We start from the raw sequence: 14099 nt of genomic DNA, 5'->3' as shown, positions 1-14099 counted from the left end.
AAAACAGAATTTTTGATTAACAATTTAATTTTACTAGGAAAGTTTTTTTGTTCATAAATGCAATTTTTTTAATTAATCCAAATTTATGTAGTTTTAAAAAAATTCCTAAGATGTTTCTGAGTCTCGAAAGGTGGTTAAAAGTAAAACTGCTCAACAACTTTGTACTTTGATTTGTTGTAAGCCTCGATGTTATTAAAACTTGTTCCTTTTTTGTTTGGTTTTTGCTTTTATTAATTCGAATACGTACAACTCAACCTGTGAAACCTATCCCATACTTTGTATTAATATTGTTACCTTGTTTGTAAACTGTTCTTCAAAAAAAAAAAAAAGAAAATCTGAACTTCCTGTTCCGTAAGGGGTGCGCTCGGGCTCGTTCACGCGCACGGGGCTTTAACAACGTTTTTTCTTCTTTTATCCCGTTTTCATGGCAGGGCTCGAGACAATGAAGACAGTGGCTACAGCTCTATTTTATGTGTTTACAGATTTCTATTACAGTAAAACCTTAATGTGAGTATTACGGACGCCACAGTACCACGAGCCACTTTATGGCAGCCTCCATTTTGATTTGGGGCGTGAAGCCAGCAGCGGAGAGTTCGAAGCAGCCTCCGCCTGACAGCACCACCTCCAACCACCACAACTACCTACTTCTTCTGCACACTTTACGCTCCTGTTCGGGTTTAAATACGCTGTTAACACCTGCTGGAGTTACCTTTGGAAACGGCCCCATCGAGGAGGACGTGGTGTCGTAAACCCCTGAAAGACCAATCAGCACGCGTTATCTGGACGCTCGCGTTTCATGGTCAAAATTAGCTTCAGTGTGAGGAAAAACCAAAGAGTCGTTTTATTTCAATTCAAACGCATCATCGATGCTGGATTTCTGAAGGCTGAAATAAAGTTTTTGTTTTGTTTTTTTTGTCTGGCAGCAGTCGGGAACCATTATTTTGACCGTGAGCGCGCCCCACGCTGCTCCGCCGGCTGAACTGCAGCTTGTTTCTGCACGGTGGGTTTAACCGGAAGTTGAGTCCCTGCATAGATCAGCTCTGACGTCGGCATTAGGCGACGCGAGGAAGAAAAACTTGTTCCGCGGACAGAAGTGGAGGTTTTTCTTACTCCACAAACTTCACAGACTTAAGAGACAGCTCCGGGAGCGGCGTCACGGTCACGGTTGGTGCTGCCGATAAACTTTAAATGACTTTAGCTCTGTGATATTTACTTGAACGTTACTTTGGGTTTCAGTTTAGCCGCGTCATGGGCTAACGTTAGCATGACGCAGCTAACGACAACTAGCAGGCTCACTGTTAGCTTCTCTAAAAAGTGATTTATTTTTTTATTTTTTTTTTTAAAGCATAAAAAAAACAAAAAAACACAATCATAAAAGCCCTCCGCAGGCACAGAGGCAGCCCGGGGTTTATTGCGCAGATTGTCATCATTATCATTAAACATTAAAGATGAAGCTCGCTTACATGTTAATCAAACATATCATCAGCCGGAAATTGTTATGATTTGAACGGAAGGAGACGTGTTGATAGGAATGAAGGATCAATTCCACCAGTAACAGTGGAAACCAAAATTATGATGACATGTATCAGATTAAACACACCCTAAACAGGTTACTAAACACCGGGGTGATCTCAGTTCACCCCAGCCTGACCTTTGACTTTGTACTCTTTCCCATTAGGCTTTGCGGGGACACATAACGGTGTTTAAAGATGTCTTCAGGCGCGCTCTTTCCCAGCATGGTCAGCGGCTCCAGAGGAAGCTCCAGCAAGTACTTGGTGGAGTTTCGAGCAGGTAAAATGAACCTGAAGGGGAACACTGTGACCCCGGACAAACGGAAAGGACTGGTCTACATCCAGCAGTCCGACGACTCCCTGATCCACTTCTGCTGGAAGGACCGGACCACGGGGAACGTGGATGATGTGAGTCACCCTGAATTATCCTGAACCGTAGTTGCTGATGTTTGCAGGACGAGCCGTGGCTCAGTGAGGCTGCTGCGCTTCACAGCTTCCTGGGGTCAGAGTTGGGGTCAGGCAGAGCCAACAGACTCTAGTACTTAATGAAACTTAATGACAGGATCTCAGATATTATTTCACACAGCTGAAACTTCTGTAACCACTGACTCGATGGTTGAAGCTGAGCGCCGGTGGAAAACTCTAATAACACTGCTTACACACATGTGCGCTCTCGCAAACATGTTTGAACGTCTTACTCGGGGGCAGTAATATAAGCAGAGAAGCTCAGGCCTCCCTCTTGCAGGCCTGCCCCAGGGTCTCCTCACAGATGGGTGTGACCAGGAGGTGTCAGGTGCTGACCCACCTCCGCTGGCTACTTATGATGTGGAGCAGCTGTGCTCAGAGTCCCTCACCCCACCAAGAAAGACCAAACCAGCTCACCCTGCCCGAAGCAGGTTACCAGGGGCCCAACCCTGGAGCTGGTCCTGGTGAGGGGACTCCAAGGCCACACGTGCTACTTTCCCACCGCCGAGGACCCGGTTCACGTGCCAGTGCCCGTGCCGATCCCAATGAACCGGTGAAACGCTTAAGAACGGGCCCGCGTTCCCACCGCGTTTCTGTGAACTGCTCCTTTACGTATGAGTGTGGGCGGGTCCTCGTCTGAACACGAAGCCGAAGCGCACAAACGTGGGAGAACACGCTCCCCTTTCTGTGCTGCAAATACGTTTTAGGGTCCAAACCAAACTACTGCAGCATCTGTGTGCAGCACAGAGGGAAACACAGACAGCGATTAGAGCAAGACGACAAGTACGCACTTTGTGTCCTTTTATCTGTGATATGAACTGATACAAAGCAGCAAGTTCAGCCTTAGAGCCCAACCTAATTCACAGCCATGAAAATCGCTTTTCTCCTGTAATACACATGTAATATGGTAGAAAACTTGATGTTGAGACGGCAGAGTCACGCCCTTCTGCTGCTTTCAGCACGGGTTCCTGGTTCCAGACCAGCTAGTTTGTGGGGCCGGAATTGAACCCGTTTTTTGGCCGAGCACCGAGTGCTTCGGCAGTGGAAAAACCTCCCAACGGTTCAAATTACGGCACGGGCTCCGGAACCCTGTTGGTGGGAAAGAGGTCCCAGTGGTTCCACTACCCACAGGAGGCGCTGTAGAGCTGGATTTCAGCACTGAAGTGTTCATCCTTCATTTGGTCAATTATTTTTAATCTGGATTATTTAACACGATTCATTACCTCATCAAACATCATGCAGCTGTTCAGATGAGTTCTTTAAATTTAATAAGAGGTGGAGCTGATGGGGGTCACGGGGTCATCCTGTGTGGGCTCTGGCTAAAGGCCCGTAACGACCATCTCACAGCAGCTGACTCTCCTCGTTGGCTTTAATGAGGGTGAAGTCCAGGCGGCCGTGGACTCTGGTCACCAAAAGTGGAGATTTGGAGATGAGGACAGCTCCAGGAAACCGTTCTTCCTTCCACACCCGCAGATCGAGCTCGCTGACCAGAGCGCCTGCGTTTTTAATGAGGAGGAAAAATTCACTGCTGTAACTGAAACAGATTCTTGATTTTATTTATTTATTTTAGCTCAGAAACGAGAGCTTCGTGTTTATTGTGATTATTTTGTCTCTGACTGAAATGATTGTTTGTGGGGCTGAGATTTGACAGCTGGCTTCGTTTCCACCTTCAGACTCGTACGTTCCTCAAGTGCCACAAACAAAATCTGCCAAATCACACATCAGTTTTTTTTAGTTTCTCTTCATTTTGTTTCATCACGAGCAGTTTGGTCCTCGTTTATTTCAGCGGACGCGTCTTTATCTCAGAGATGTCGCCGCCTCTGCTTCCCTCTCTGATTGGTTGATGTTTGATGATGATTCGTTGTCAGAGCAGCCTCGGCACCCCCGTTAATCCTTTGAATGTCTCCTCCTGTTTGTTTCCTCTTCCAGGACTTGATTATCTTCCCTGACGACTGTGAATTTAAGAGGGTGAGCCAGTGCACCACCGGGCGCGTCTACGTCCTGAAGTTCAAGGCTGGATCGAAGCGGCTTTTCTTCTGGATGCAGGTGAGGAGACGAAGCAGCTCGTCTTCATTTTAGAGAGGACGTCTGCAGAGGGAGTAAGAGTTTGTTACAGCATGTTCATCAGGACACGTTTGGTATTTGCAGACTGGAAGGCAACTTTTTCTAAACAATTTATTTATCACATGTTTAGCAGACAGGCTGCTCCACACACAGCGAACACACACGGCAGGAACACTTCACAGACTCACATTTTTACACAAAGTCAACCTGCAGGATTACATCGAACAACCAGACCAATGTCTGTCGGCCTCAGTTTGTCCTTCAGTTCTTCTGTCTTCATTTCAAATAAATGTTTAGCTCAGCGAACGGAAATTTTTAGTCTCTGTTTGCAGGCACGAAGTTCGTGGAAGGAAGAAAAGCAAAAGTTTGCTTACTGCAAGTAGGAATAATGAGGCTCTGATTTTCCTCTCCTGCACGTCACTCTCATCAGGAACCAAAGACGGACAAAGATGACGAATACTGCCGTAAGGTGAACGAGTTCCTGAACAACCCCCCCATCCCCGGAGCGTCCGGCAGTGGCGGCGGCAGCGGCCACGAGCTGTCCGCTCTGGGAGGAGAGGGCGGCCTGCAGAACCTGCTGGGAAACATGAGCCACAACCAGCTGATGCAGCTGATGGGGCCCACGGGGCTCGGCGGGCTCGGTGAGTGCTCTGTCATATTTGCAGTTCATAAAATCCTCTTAAACACCAGAAGTTCTCCCTTTGAAGCTAATGTTGAAGCCATGAGCAGGTGTGGTCTCAGGTGTAACTGTAGAGCCTCTCAGCTTTTCCAGGTGAGGTTTTGATCTCATGTCTTTGTCTAAGGAGGCCTGGGAGCTCTAGCAGGACCAGGACTCGCCAACCTGTTGGGAGGTGGAGGACCTGCAACCAGCAGCTCCTCATCCAGGTGAGATCAGTAGACACACACACACACACACACACACACCCATACCCCTGGAGAATCTTCTTCGTTGTTTACCTGTGTCCCTCCTCCTCAGTTCTCGTAGCCAATCGGCTGCAGTGACTCCTTCTTCAGGTGGAGGTCCCAGGATGAGCTCCTCCCAGGCACCTGCTACTCCTGCAGCTGCTCCTGTCACCCCAGCTCCCTCCTCAACCACTGCTGCTCCCTCCACACCAGGTACAGGAAGTGATGAAGAACAAGCACCTCCTCATCCACCCGTTAACAGCTTCATGCCGAGTTGGCGGGGGGCGGGGGGGGATAGCTGAAGTTACCTTGTGATGATAAGACTTTGGGTGGAGTAGAAATGAAAAACAGGCCAGAGGGGAATGATCTGTGTAGGACAGCTGAAGGATCAGACAGTGGTTATCTCAGCTGCCTCTCCTCCACCTCCCTCATAGTGCTCTGCTCTGGTGGTCCTGGTTCTCCACCTGCTGCAGGTTCTGGTTGGAGTGACTCTCCAGAACTGAACCAGGACTACCACGAGCAGCTGCAGCCCAGCATGAAGGAGGTTCCTGTGAGGAGCAGGTGAAGAGGTTTGGGACCAATCAGATTCCTCCATGATGTCATCATCAGGTGGAAGATCCTGAAACTGCTGATATTTTAGTGTTTGTTACATTTACAGTGAATCACAGAAATGAAACCACCTGACTCCTCCCACCTCCTCTCCTGCAGCCCCAGCTCAGACTCCTGTGGCCCCGGCCTCCACCGGAAGTCCCACCCCCCACCAGCCCATCCAGCTCAGTGACCTTCAGAGCATCCTGGCCACCATGAACGTGCCAGCGGCAGGGGCTCAGGGAGCAGCAGGTGAGTCACATGATTGACTGAGGTCATGTGTGGGTCTGTAAAGGTGAAAGCACACACTCAGAGCCTCTCAAATCTCCTGCAGTGGATCTGGCGAGCGTTTGCACCCCAGAGATGATGGCTCCCATCCTGAGCAATGCTGAGGTCCAGCAGAGGCTCCTCCCCTTCCTCCCCAGCGGAGAGAGTTTGCCACAGAGCGCCGAGGAGATCCAGAACACCCTGAACTCTCCTCAGTTCCAGCAGGTATGACGAAGGCCCACCGAGCATCAGTGTCTGAGCTCAGTGACGCTGGTTTATGACGTGATGATGTAAGCATGCTAAAGTCGTCCTGAGCTGAGCTCCTCCCATCACGCACTCACCTTTCTGACCAGAGACTCTCTCCCCCCCCTCCAGTCGATGAGCATGTTCAGCAGCGCGTTGGCCTCCGGGCAGCTCGGCCCGCTCATGAGTCAGTTTGGTCTGCCGCCCGAGGCTGTGGACGCCGCCAACCGAGGAGGTGAGTCAAACAAGTGCTCTCACACAGTCACTGATGTGGGCGCCACCTACTGGCCCAACATCAATATTAATAATGAGCTGCCTCGTTATCACAGGCTGAGCTCCCCCTGAATTGCTCCAGTGTTCATTTAAAAATCACCAAATCCATCACCGCCGTTTGGTGAAATACGGTCGCTAATTAGAATGTTTAGTTTAATAATTACAGACAAGCTCACAGGTATTATAAATGATCAGAGCGAAAGAGGCAGCTGCTACAGACTGAGGCTGTCAAGAATCCCAGCATCCTATCAGGGCACTAATGAGCCTGATTTGACCAATGAGCAGCTTGTACTTGCATGTGCTGGCAGTTAGCTGAGGATCATCAGTGATGTTAACCTGTGCAGGAAGCTCCGAGCAGAACCTGAACCAAACCCTTTCTTCTGAACATATGCTCCGCTCCAGGAGCAGATCTGGATCCAGATCAGTTTGATGTTTCTTTAGAACATCAGCAGAATGTCTCTGAGGTCCTGTTCCAGGAAGCAGCTGCAACTCTGAGTTTAACCCTGAAACTCTGAAAGAGTTATCGTCAGCACCGTGTTACCACGGTATCACGGTGTGAACCTAACTTGCTCGCTGGCAGGTTTTGTTTCTGACTCCTCCCCTCCTGCTGCACCTGAACCATCTGCCTGACACAGATTCATACATGAAGTCGACGTATAAGGACGGAGGCAGCGATTACCTCTGTGGGCGGGGACGCAGCAGCCCGTCGTTTCCTGCGCTGGAAACACTTCCTGTTGAAATCAGACGGATCTGAACACGTGTTCAAACTTCACACCCAGATTCTTAAACGATTTCAAACAACATTTTGAAAGATTCAGAGATTAAAATTTAGACTCTGACTCGACACATTTTCCACTGAAAATTCCCTAAATCTGCCTCAGTGGGTTGACCCAGAACCAGATCTGCCAAAGGGATCACAGGGAAACGGATCAGGAACCTGTGTCCAAGTCCACTTGAACAGCAGGGTGGATTCCAGATTCAAACCAGATCAGGCCTGAAACCAGTTCAGCTTTGGGCACTTCCTATCTGGATCCATCCATAGCAGTTCATTTTGTCCCGACACAATCCGAATTCTCATCCTCCAAAAACGACAAATCTCTCAAATCCAGCTGATCAGCATATAGACGGCTCTGTGAAAGCAGAGCGGTCTGTAATATGGTTTCCTTTTCTGATAAAACTGTACCTTGATTAAACATTGTCATTACTGATTACTGACCTGTGATTATTGGTTATTGATCTGCTGGCAGATGTGGAGGCGTTTGCTCGAGCCATGCAGGGCAGCAAAGGAGACTCGAAGGAGAAGAAGGACGATGAGGACATGAGTCTGGATTAGTCTCCGTGAAATCTTTTTTCTTCACCTCTTTGTTTCACTTTTCTTCTACCAAAGGTTTGACCCCGCCATGACCTTTAGTTTTTACTCTGAAGAGGGCGGGGCTTCAGTTTGCTGTCAGAGGCTTTCAGGTTTTTCAGCTCTTTATAATAAAAACTTCACATGACAAAAATCTGAGTTTTTTTTTTTTTTTTATTAATGTGAAACAGACAGTTGATATGACAAAACTTTATTTAAACAATGAGGGGTGGGGGTGGGGGTGGGGGGGCGTTTATTGGATTAAAGCGGTTAAAAGGCTTCATGTTTCAGACGGAATAAAGACGAGATGGAAACGCCGCCTGCAGACCGGCAGGAGCATGGGAAACGACCCAGACCTCCTCAGTGAGATCAAAGGTCACAGGGTCAGATGCCCAGATCCGGTTTGCAGGCTTCGTTTTTCCATCTGCGCTGCATGAGGACGATACTTGTTTTCACAGACTGTACATCAAAGATGGATTTGGAAACTACAGTGCTCGCTAATGTCCAGCAGGGGGCGACTCCTGGTTGTATAGAAACCTGAGAAAATGAGCGTCCCCCTCAGCTGACCAGTCGCTGCTTTCAGGCCTGACCGACTGAAATGTGAAGTTCATTTTGGAGATCACGGCTTTAGAGTCACAAAGGAGCAGGAAGCAGCTGCGCCCATCTTCTATATACAGTCTGTGCTCAGATGACCTCTGCAGGAGATGCACAGTAACACCTGTTTGCACCTGTACTGTAAGATATTCCGTAAATTTATGGCTGACGTCAGTGTTATCGCAGCGTCTCTGCAGAGCCTCACTGCTGCAGCACAAAACATGCCAGTGGCAACAAACAGGGAGAAATATAAAATATACACTTCTCTGAAAATAAATATTCATATAGATATTTTAAATTAGCTACAGTAACATGATGCCCACCACCAGTGTTGTTGTGTACTCGGGGAATGTGAGGGTAAGACTGGGGGGTTAAATGTGCGGGCAGCCCTGCGTCCCCACGGCGCCGTGCACGGCGAGCGGCTTGGACAGCGACGCAACTCGGTGGTTGACGCTCACTTGGCGGACGCACCCGTGGAAGGACGGCAGGCCGGTGGGTATGCCAGGTACAGTGATGCCACCTGGTGGACAGAGAGAGGGACGACAGAAGAAAGAAGACAGACTCATCAGCTCAGCAGGTAACATTTACTGGAGAAGCTGCAACCTTTGACCTTTCAGGGCAGGGCGATGATCAGACTCAGGTTTTATTGGTTAATCCAACAGTCACCTGATTAAAGCAGAGCAGGAGTGTTTGTGCAGCAGAGCTACGCTACGTTTGACGCCTTTAAGTACAGTTATGTTGTTTGTTCCCACTCGTGTCATTGTGTGAAGTTTACACATCACAGGCTGATAAACACATGAAACCATGAACATGTTTTCTTTCTGAATCTCAGTGTTAAGTCACATGTTTGGGGCTGTGGTGGGATGGGAGGGGCCTGTGTTTCAGAAACATCTGGATGGACTCCACTGCCTACCAGGCTCCATCCATCCATGATGCTCGTCTCTGACAGCAGCGTCCCTGCAGTATTCACGCTGTCCTCTGTGTGTGTGTGTGACTGTATCCATGTTATAAGTCATACAACAGTAATGTAACAAGAAGTGTAACTGATGACTTTCTTCAGGGAGTAATTCAGTAACATAATGCAGTATTTGCAGGCCTGATTAACCTGAAAACAGACTGATGAAACTCGTCTGCAGTAACTGAGAACAGTCAGAACAGGAAGCACCTCCACTAAACTAAGTTTCTTTTTGTTGATGAACCGCCTCGTGACCCTTACAGCGACCACTGCTCAGCCTATCACATAATTCCCTTTGAGCAGCATCAAAGTGCCCTGAGAGGTCATTAAGGCAGATCAGCGCAGCTGGTCCATCACACTGAAGATCAGCTGACGCCTCCAAACCGAAGTTCAGCGTGCACTCACCGGGAACGCCTCCGAGGTAGACGGCCTCTTTGGGCCGTGTGGAGCGGCTCTGTTTGGGCCCGACGGTGCGTTTGCCGGCGCCGTCCACGTGCAGCTGCAGGACGTTGTTGCTCTTCACCACTGCAGACACATTTCAGTGTTAGAGCAGACCGATGATGGAGCGACACGCAGAGGAGACGTCCGAGGACAAAACTCACCTGAGATCGAGTGCCAGCGTCCGTTACACAGCGGCTCCTCGGGAGTGAACGATGCAGAGATCTCACCTTTCCCGCTGTTCAGCAAAACCGTCACCTGATACACACACAGACAGACACACACTAATCATATGAGCTTAAATTTAGACACATCTTTCCAAAGCCCCAAAGATGCATGCTGAAATCATGTCACACTGAACAAAAACCAACAGGACAAATCGAGGACAGAGGTCTGGACGCCTGTAGAAGGATCCACGGGAAGCTGAGAGGAGCTCGAATCCAGGCAGGATCTGTACGAGGCAGCTAATGTTCAGAGTATAAAATATTACAAACAAAGGGCGGGGCCAGACACGGCACCACAGACGGAGGAGGCAGCTAATCTTTACGCTTCACTCGTCACACACGGGTGAAGTACAGACACTGGTCTGTGGTTTCGTGTGAACTAGCACCCTGCTCTGCTCTGCAGGTCAGTGTGTTGTCCAGCAGGCTGTCGTTTTTTTAAGTTACGTTACAAAAACAATCAAATAAAAATGCATGACGTAACATTTTGGATACCTGAAAAACACTGTGTAGAGTACGTTTAGTACAAACACTGGGTCTCACCTTTCCTTGGATAAGAACTAAGCTCAGGCGATGCTCAGGTGACATCCCAGCATGCAACAGCAGCCCAGAGTCCAAGACAGGCCGAACCTCCAGCTGGATATCCAGATCGCGACCCAGAGCCAAGGACGGATCTGCAGGGAGGGACGGAGGCGCCGCTCAAACACCACAACCCCACATGGCTGAAATATGCATTAAAACAAACGGCACCTACCAATCACAACATGCCCTCCTCGTCCAGAGAAGTACGCTCCTGGCTGAAGAGGGGTCACGAAACAGGGCACCGCCCCCTGGCTGTGAGCGGGTTTTCCTGCAGGGGCTTCGTTCAGCGTCAGGTCGCGAATACAACCGACGAACCCGGCAGAACCCGGACCCTGAAGTTCATAGAGAATACACAGAGCTTCAGTACAGAACGTGACGCACAGGCTCTGTAACACATGATCACGGGTGTCGGTGGAGCTTAACGGGCTCGTGTGAGCCTCGCTGACTTTATTCACCACATCAATTCAAACCAAAGTAAGAACCAGGAAGAAGAAATCATAATAAATATGAACCACTGAGAATACTGTCTGCGATCGGCATCATTATGGTAACAACCGCAGCTTCTGCTCCCCAAACTGAAACAGTATTTCTTAGCCCCCCAGTTAAGATATGCTGCTGTGAGAGGACACACACCTCCCAATCCAAACGGTCACTGGCAATAAAACTAAATATAAAGAAGATAAAAAGGGAAAGTCAACAACATGTGGCACAAACATGTGGTTAAAAACATACACAGTAGATGAGGTTGTAAAAGGATCACTTATAACTACAACTTTAGACCAAATACTGGGTATTACAGGAAGGAGGGGGCCTAAAATCTGAACCATGGTGGGGACACCACTACAGGAAGGAACAAATATGAGAAATCATAAAGTATCAGAATAATCTAATCACTATATCAACATTCAAATCCAATTAGAAACATTGAAACAACATCAAGAAGAAACGGGAGGAGGTCAGAGGGTCAGAGCAGGGATGAAGGCTGGTGGATGAGGGAGCTCGGCTGTGTCATCTCATTAAAACGTAAACACAGAGATGATGGAGACAGTGAGGGCTCCATAATGTCTGCAGACTAAAGAAGTGAACTGATGAGACAGGTTCTCTGCTGCACGATCCCCAGAAATAGAACTTTATTGATCCTTTGCAGGAAGTCACTTTGTTTACACTACAATATACAATACTGTAAGAACACAATATAAATACTATATACACAGAACTATGCACAGTTATATACAGCTGTGCACTAATTAGTGGTTCGTGTTAAAAAGCCTGATTGCTGCTGGCAGGAAGGACTTCCTGCTGCACTGATGGTGGTGTCTGTGGCTGAAGCTGCTGCTCAGCTTCCTCAGCATCCTGCTGAACAGAGTCCAGCTCAGGCCCGATTACTTTATGAGCTTATCCACTCTGTTCCTGTGTCCAGAGCGAGCCCCCTCCCCCCACCACACCACACCAAAGAAAGGTGCCTCCACCATCTGGCAGAAGGTAAGCAGGAGGGCTCTGCAGATGATGAAGGATTTGAACCTTCTCAGGAAGTATAACCTGCTTTGCCTCTTCTTGTACGCTGCCTCAGTCCAGCTCATCATCCAGCGGCTCTCCCAGGTACCTGTAAGCTGGACACAACCTCCACCTCCCTGCCTTGAACTGTGACGAGCCAGTGTGGGTCTCACTCAGTGTGGGTTTACTAATATTTAGCTGAAGGCAGTTGAGGTCACACCAGTCCATAAAGTCCCTGATTGATATTCCTCCAGCCCCGATCACTGAGTCAGAGGGAGAAAGCAGGCAGAGTAGTACCGGGGACAGGACGGTTCCCTGTGGAGCCCCAGTATTAGTCAGCAGCTTAGTGGAGACACAGTTCCTCAGGTGAGCATACTGTGACCTGCAGGTTAAATAGTTCCTGGTCCAGGTGACCAGGGCTGGCTCTACTGCCTCATCCTCATCTTCTCTCTGAGGCTGGATTGTGTTGACGGTCAAAGAACATGATCCTTACGAGGAGTCCAGGTGCTGATACGCCCTCTGCACGTAGATGAGGCCGTCTTCCACTGCTATGCTTGGCTGAAGGGGGTGTATCTGTCTCCTCACCCTGGGCCTCAGATATGAGAGGACCAGCCTCATAAAGTGGGAAGTGAGGGCTACAGGCCTGTAGTCACTGATGTCAGTTTATGGGAACGGGAACTATACATGATGTTTTCCAGAGTGTGGGGACCTTTTTTGGTTCAGCTGTGTGAAGGTGCAGCATCAGGACCACAGGCAGCTGGAAGAAGAGGAGGAAGTAGGCATTCATGCCATCAGCCTGATCCAGGTCTCCTTCAGGCAGCAGATTTCCTCTTTTCTGCTTCATCCCTGCGAGCTTCCTCACGCCCGACCTGTTTCACTCCCTCCTGCTGCAGCTGATCTTCCAGCTTCTGCCTGTAGGCTTGTTTCCTTTCCTACATCTTCACCCTCAGCTCCTTCCGCAGAGCTTCAACTCTGTCTCTGTCACCCTCCCTAAAAGCCTTTATCTTCTGATTTAGCAGTCCTTTCAGGCTTGTGGTGACTCAGGGTTTGTTGTTGGGGAAGCACTGAAAGTCTGCTGGGGACGGTGATATCAGCACAGAACGACGCCGGTCTGAGCTCCAAGCATCCCTGTAGAGATTCTTCTGCATCCCCAGACCAGCATTTCACAGGTAACGGGCGTCTTTTTGACTGCAGGGGTGTAGGTGGGAGAGGTGAATGACACTGTGGTCAGACTCACCAAGGGGGGGTAGCGTTGTATGCATCCTTCACATTAGCATACAAAGATCCGGGGTTCTCTCTCCCCTTGTTGGGCAGTCCAATGAATGTTTTCTCAGTATGTCATGTGTGGAGGGCAGGATGTAAACAACAATGGCGACCATCATAGCGAACGCACATGGCAGCTGGTACGACCTTAAACTAACAGCAGGAAGGTTCAGTGTTACAAATACGCTCCCTGACTGTCACCTGCCCCGGGTTACACCACCTGTTCACAAGCAGAGCCGGGCCCCCTCCAGGACCAAAGCTTCGAGCTCACCGAGAAAAATAAAGTGAGAAACAAAAAGGAACTTACCGTCAGATGTGGGGGGGCTCCTCCGACATATAAAGGCCCGGTGAGTGGAGTCCAGTCTCTTCCACGGATCTGCTTAGACTGAACGCTGATACCGTCCACGATCAGACTCACCTTCTGCCCTTCACGCTTTAGGAACACCTGCAGGGACACGGACAGAGCTGGTTACATCATTCAGGTAAGCTCAGGTGGGTCTGAGACACAGACGGTAGCAGTATACGTTAGCTTGGTGCTAACACACATGCCCTGCACAGGTGCCAACCTGTGACCTGCTTCACAAGCGTCCTCCAAGAAAAGGAGGACATCGTATTTAGTAAAGACCACTGCTCAGATCTGTTTAATGCTCAGAACCCCATCCTGCACAGTACGAGTCTGAGTATTAGGGACGTCACAGCACCATCAGCTCCTTTATGGTCCTGGATTTTAATGAAGCCAGCGGCAGCCTGGTGACAGCATCACCTTTGACCACCACACGTGAAGTTCCTGCTGGGCTTTAACTACGCTGCTAACATCTGCTGCCATGGAGGGAGGATGTCCTTTCCTAAATCCTTAAGTGACTGAGCTCAGGCCCTTTCCCCGTGCTGCA

At 49.2% G+C, this 14099-nt stretch overlaps 2 protein-coding genes across 5 annotated transcripts in view; one reads left to right on the top strand and one right to left on the bottom strand.

Moving 5' to 3' along the window:
- Positions 1 to 1000: 1000 nt before the first annotated feature.
- Positions 1001 to 7816, top strand: LOC115783002 (proteasomal ubiquitin receptor ADRM1). 2 transcript variants are annotated; one of them, XM_030733577.1, is made up of 10 exons: positions 1001 to 1164; positions 1679 to 1919; positions 3906 to 4022; positions 4471 to 4681; positions 4844 to 4925; positions 5017 to 5156; positions 5652 to 5783; positions 5866 to 6023; positions 6174 to 6276; positions 7562 to 7816. In XM_030733577.1, exons 2-10 carry the CDS (start codon positions 1710 to 1712, stop codon positions 7645 to 7647), a joined length of 1239 nt encoding a protein of 412 aa, XP_030589437.1. In that variant the 5' UTR covers positions 1001 to 1164; positions 1679 to 1709; the 3' UTR covers positions 7648 to 7816. The 2 variants fall into 2 exon arrangements, with proteins under 2 accessions (XP_030589437.1, XP_030589438.1); XM_030733578.1 differs by having other exon boundaries at positions 1004 to 1164; positions 4847 to 4925.
- A 42-nt stretch (positions 7817 to 7858) lies between these two features.
- lama5 (laminin, alpha 5) overlaps positions 7859 to 14099 on the bottom strand; it is a 102920-nt gene continuing 96679 nt past the window's right edge. For 2 of the 3 annotated variants that reach the window (XM_030733768.1, XM_030733767.1), the window contains exons 75-80: positions 13517 to 13654; positions 10625 to 10784; positions 10414 to 10544; positions 9814 to 9907; positions 9617 to 9736; positions 7859 to 8776 (exon numbers count right to left, since the gene is read on the bottom strand). In XM_030733768.1, the coding sequence (XP_030589628.1) occupies positions 8628 to 8776; positions 9617 to 9736; positions 9814 to 9907; positions 10414 to 10544; positions 10625 to 10784; positions 13517 to 13654 (792 nt within the window). In that variant the 3' untranslated portion in view covers positions 7859 to 8627. The remainder of the gene's footprint in view (positions 8777 to 9616; positions 9737 to 9813; positions 9908 to 10413; positions 10545 to 10624; positions 10785 to 13516; positions 13655 to 14099) is intronic. The other variant, XM_030733769.1, reaches the window with a different exon arrangement.

Source organism: Archocentrus centrarchus, chromosome 7 (genome assembly GCF_007364275.1).
Source record: "Archocentrus centrarchus isolate MPI-CPG fArcCen1 chromosome 7, fArcCen1, whole genome shotgun sequence".
NCBI classification, from domain to species: Eukaryota; Metazoa; Chordata; class Actinopteri; order Cichliformes; family Cichlidae; genus Archocentrus; species Archocentrus centrarchus.
Note: the sequence above shows the minus strand (reverse complement) of the source record. Positions and strands in the feature narration are given on the sequence as shown.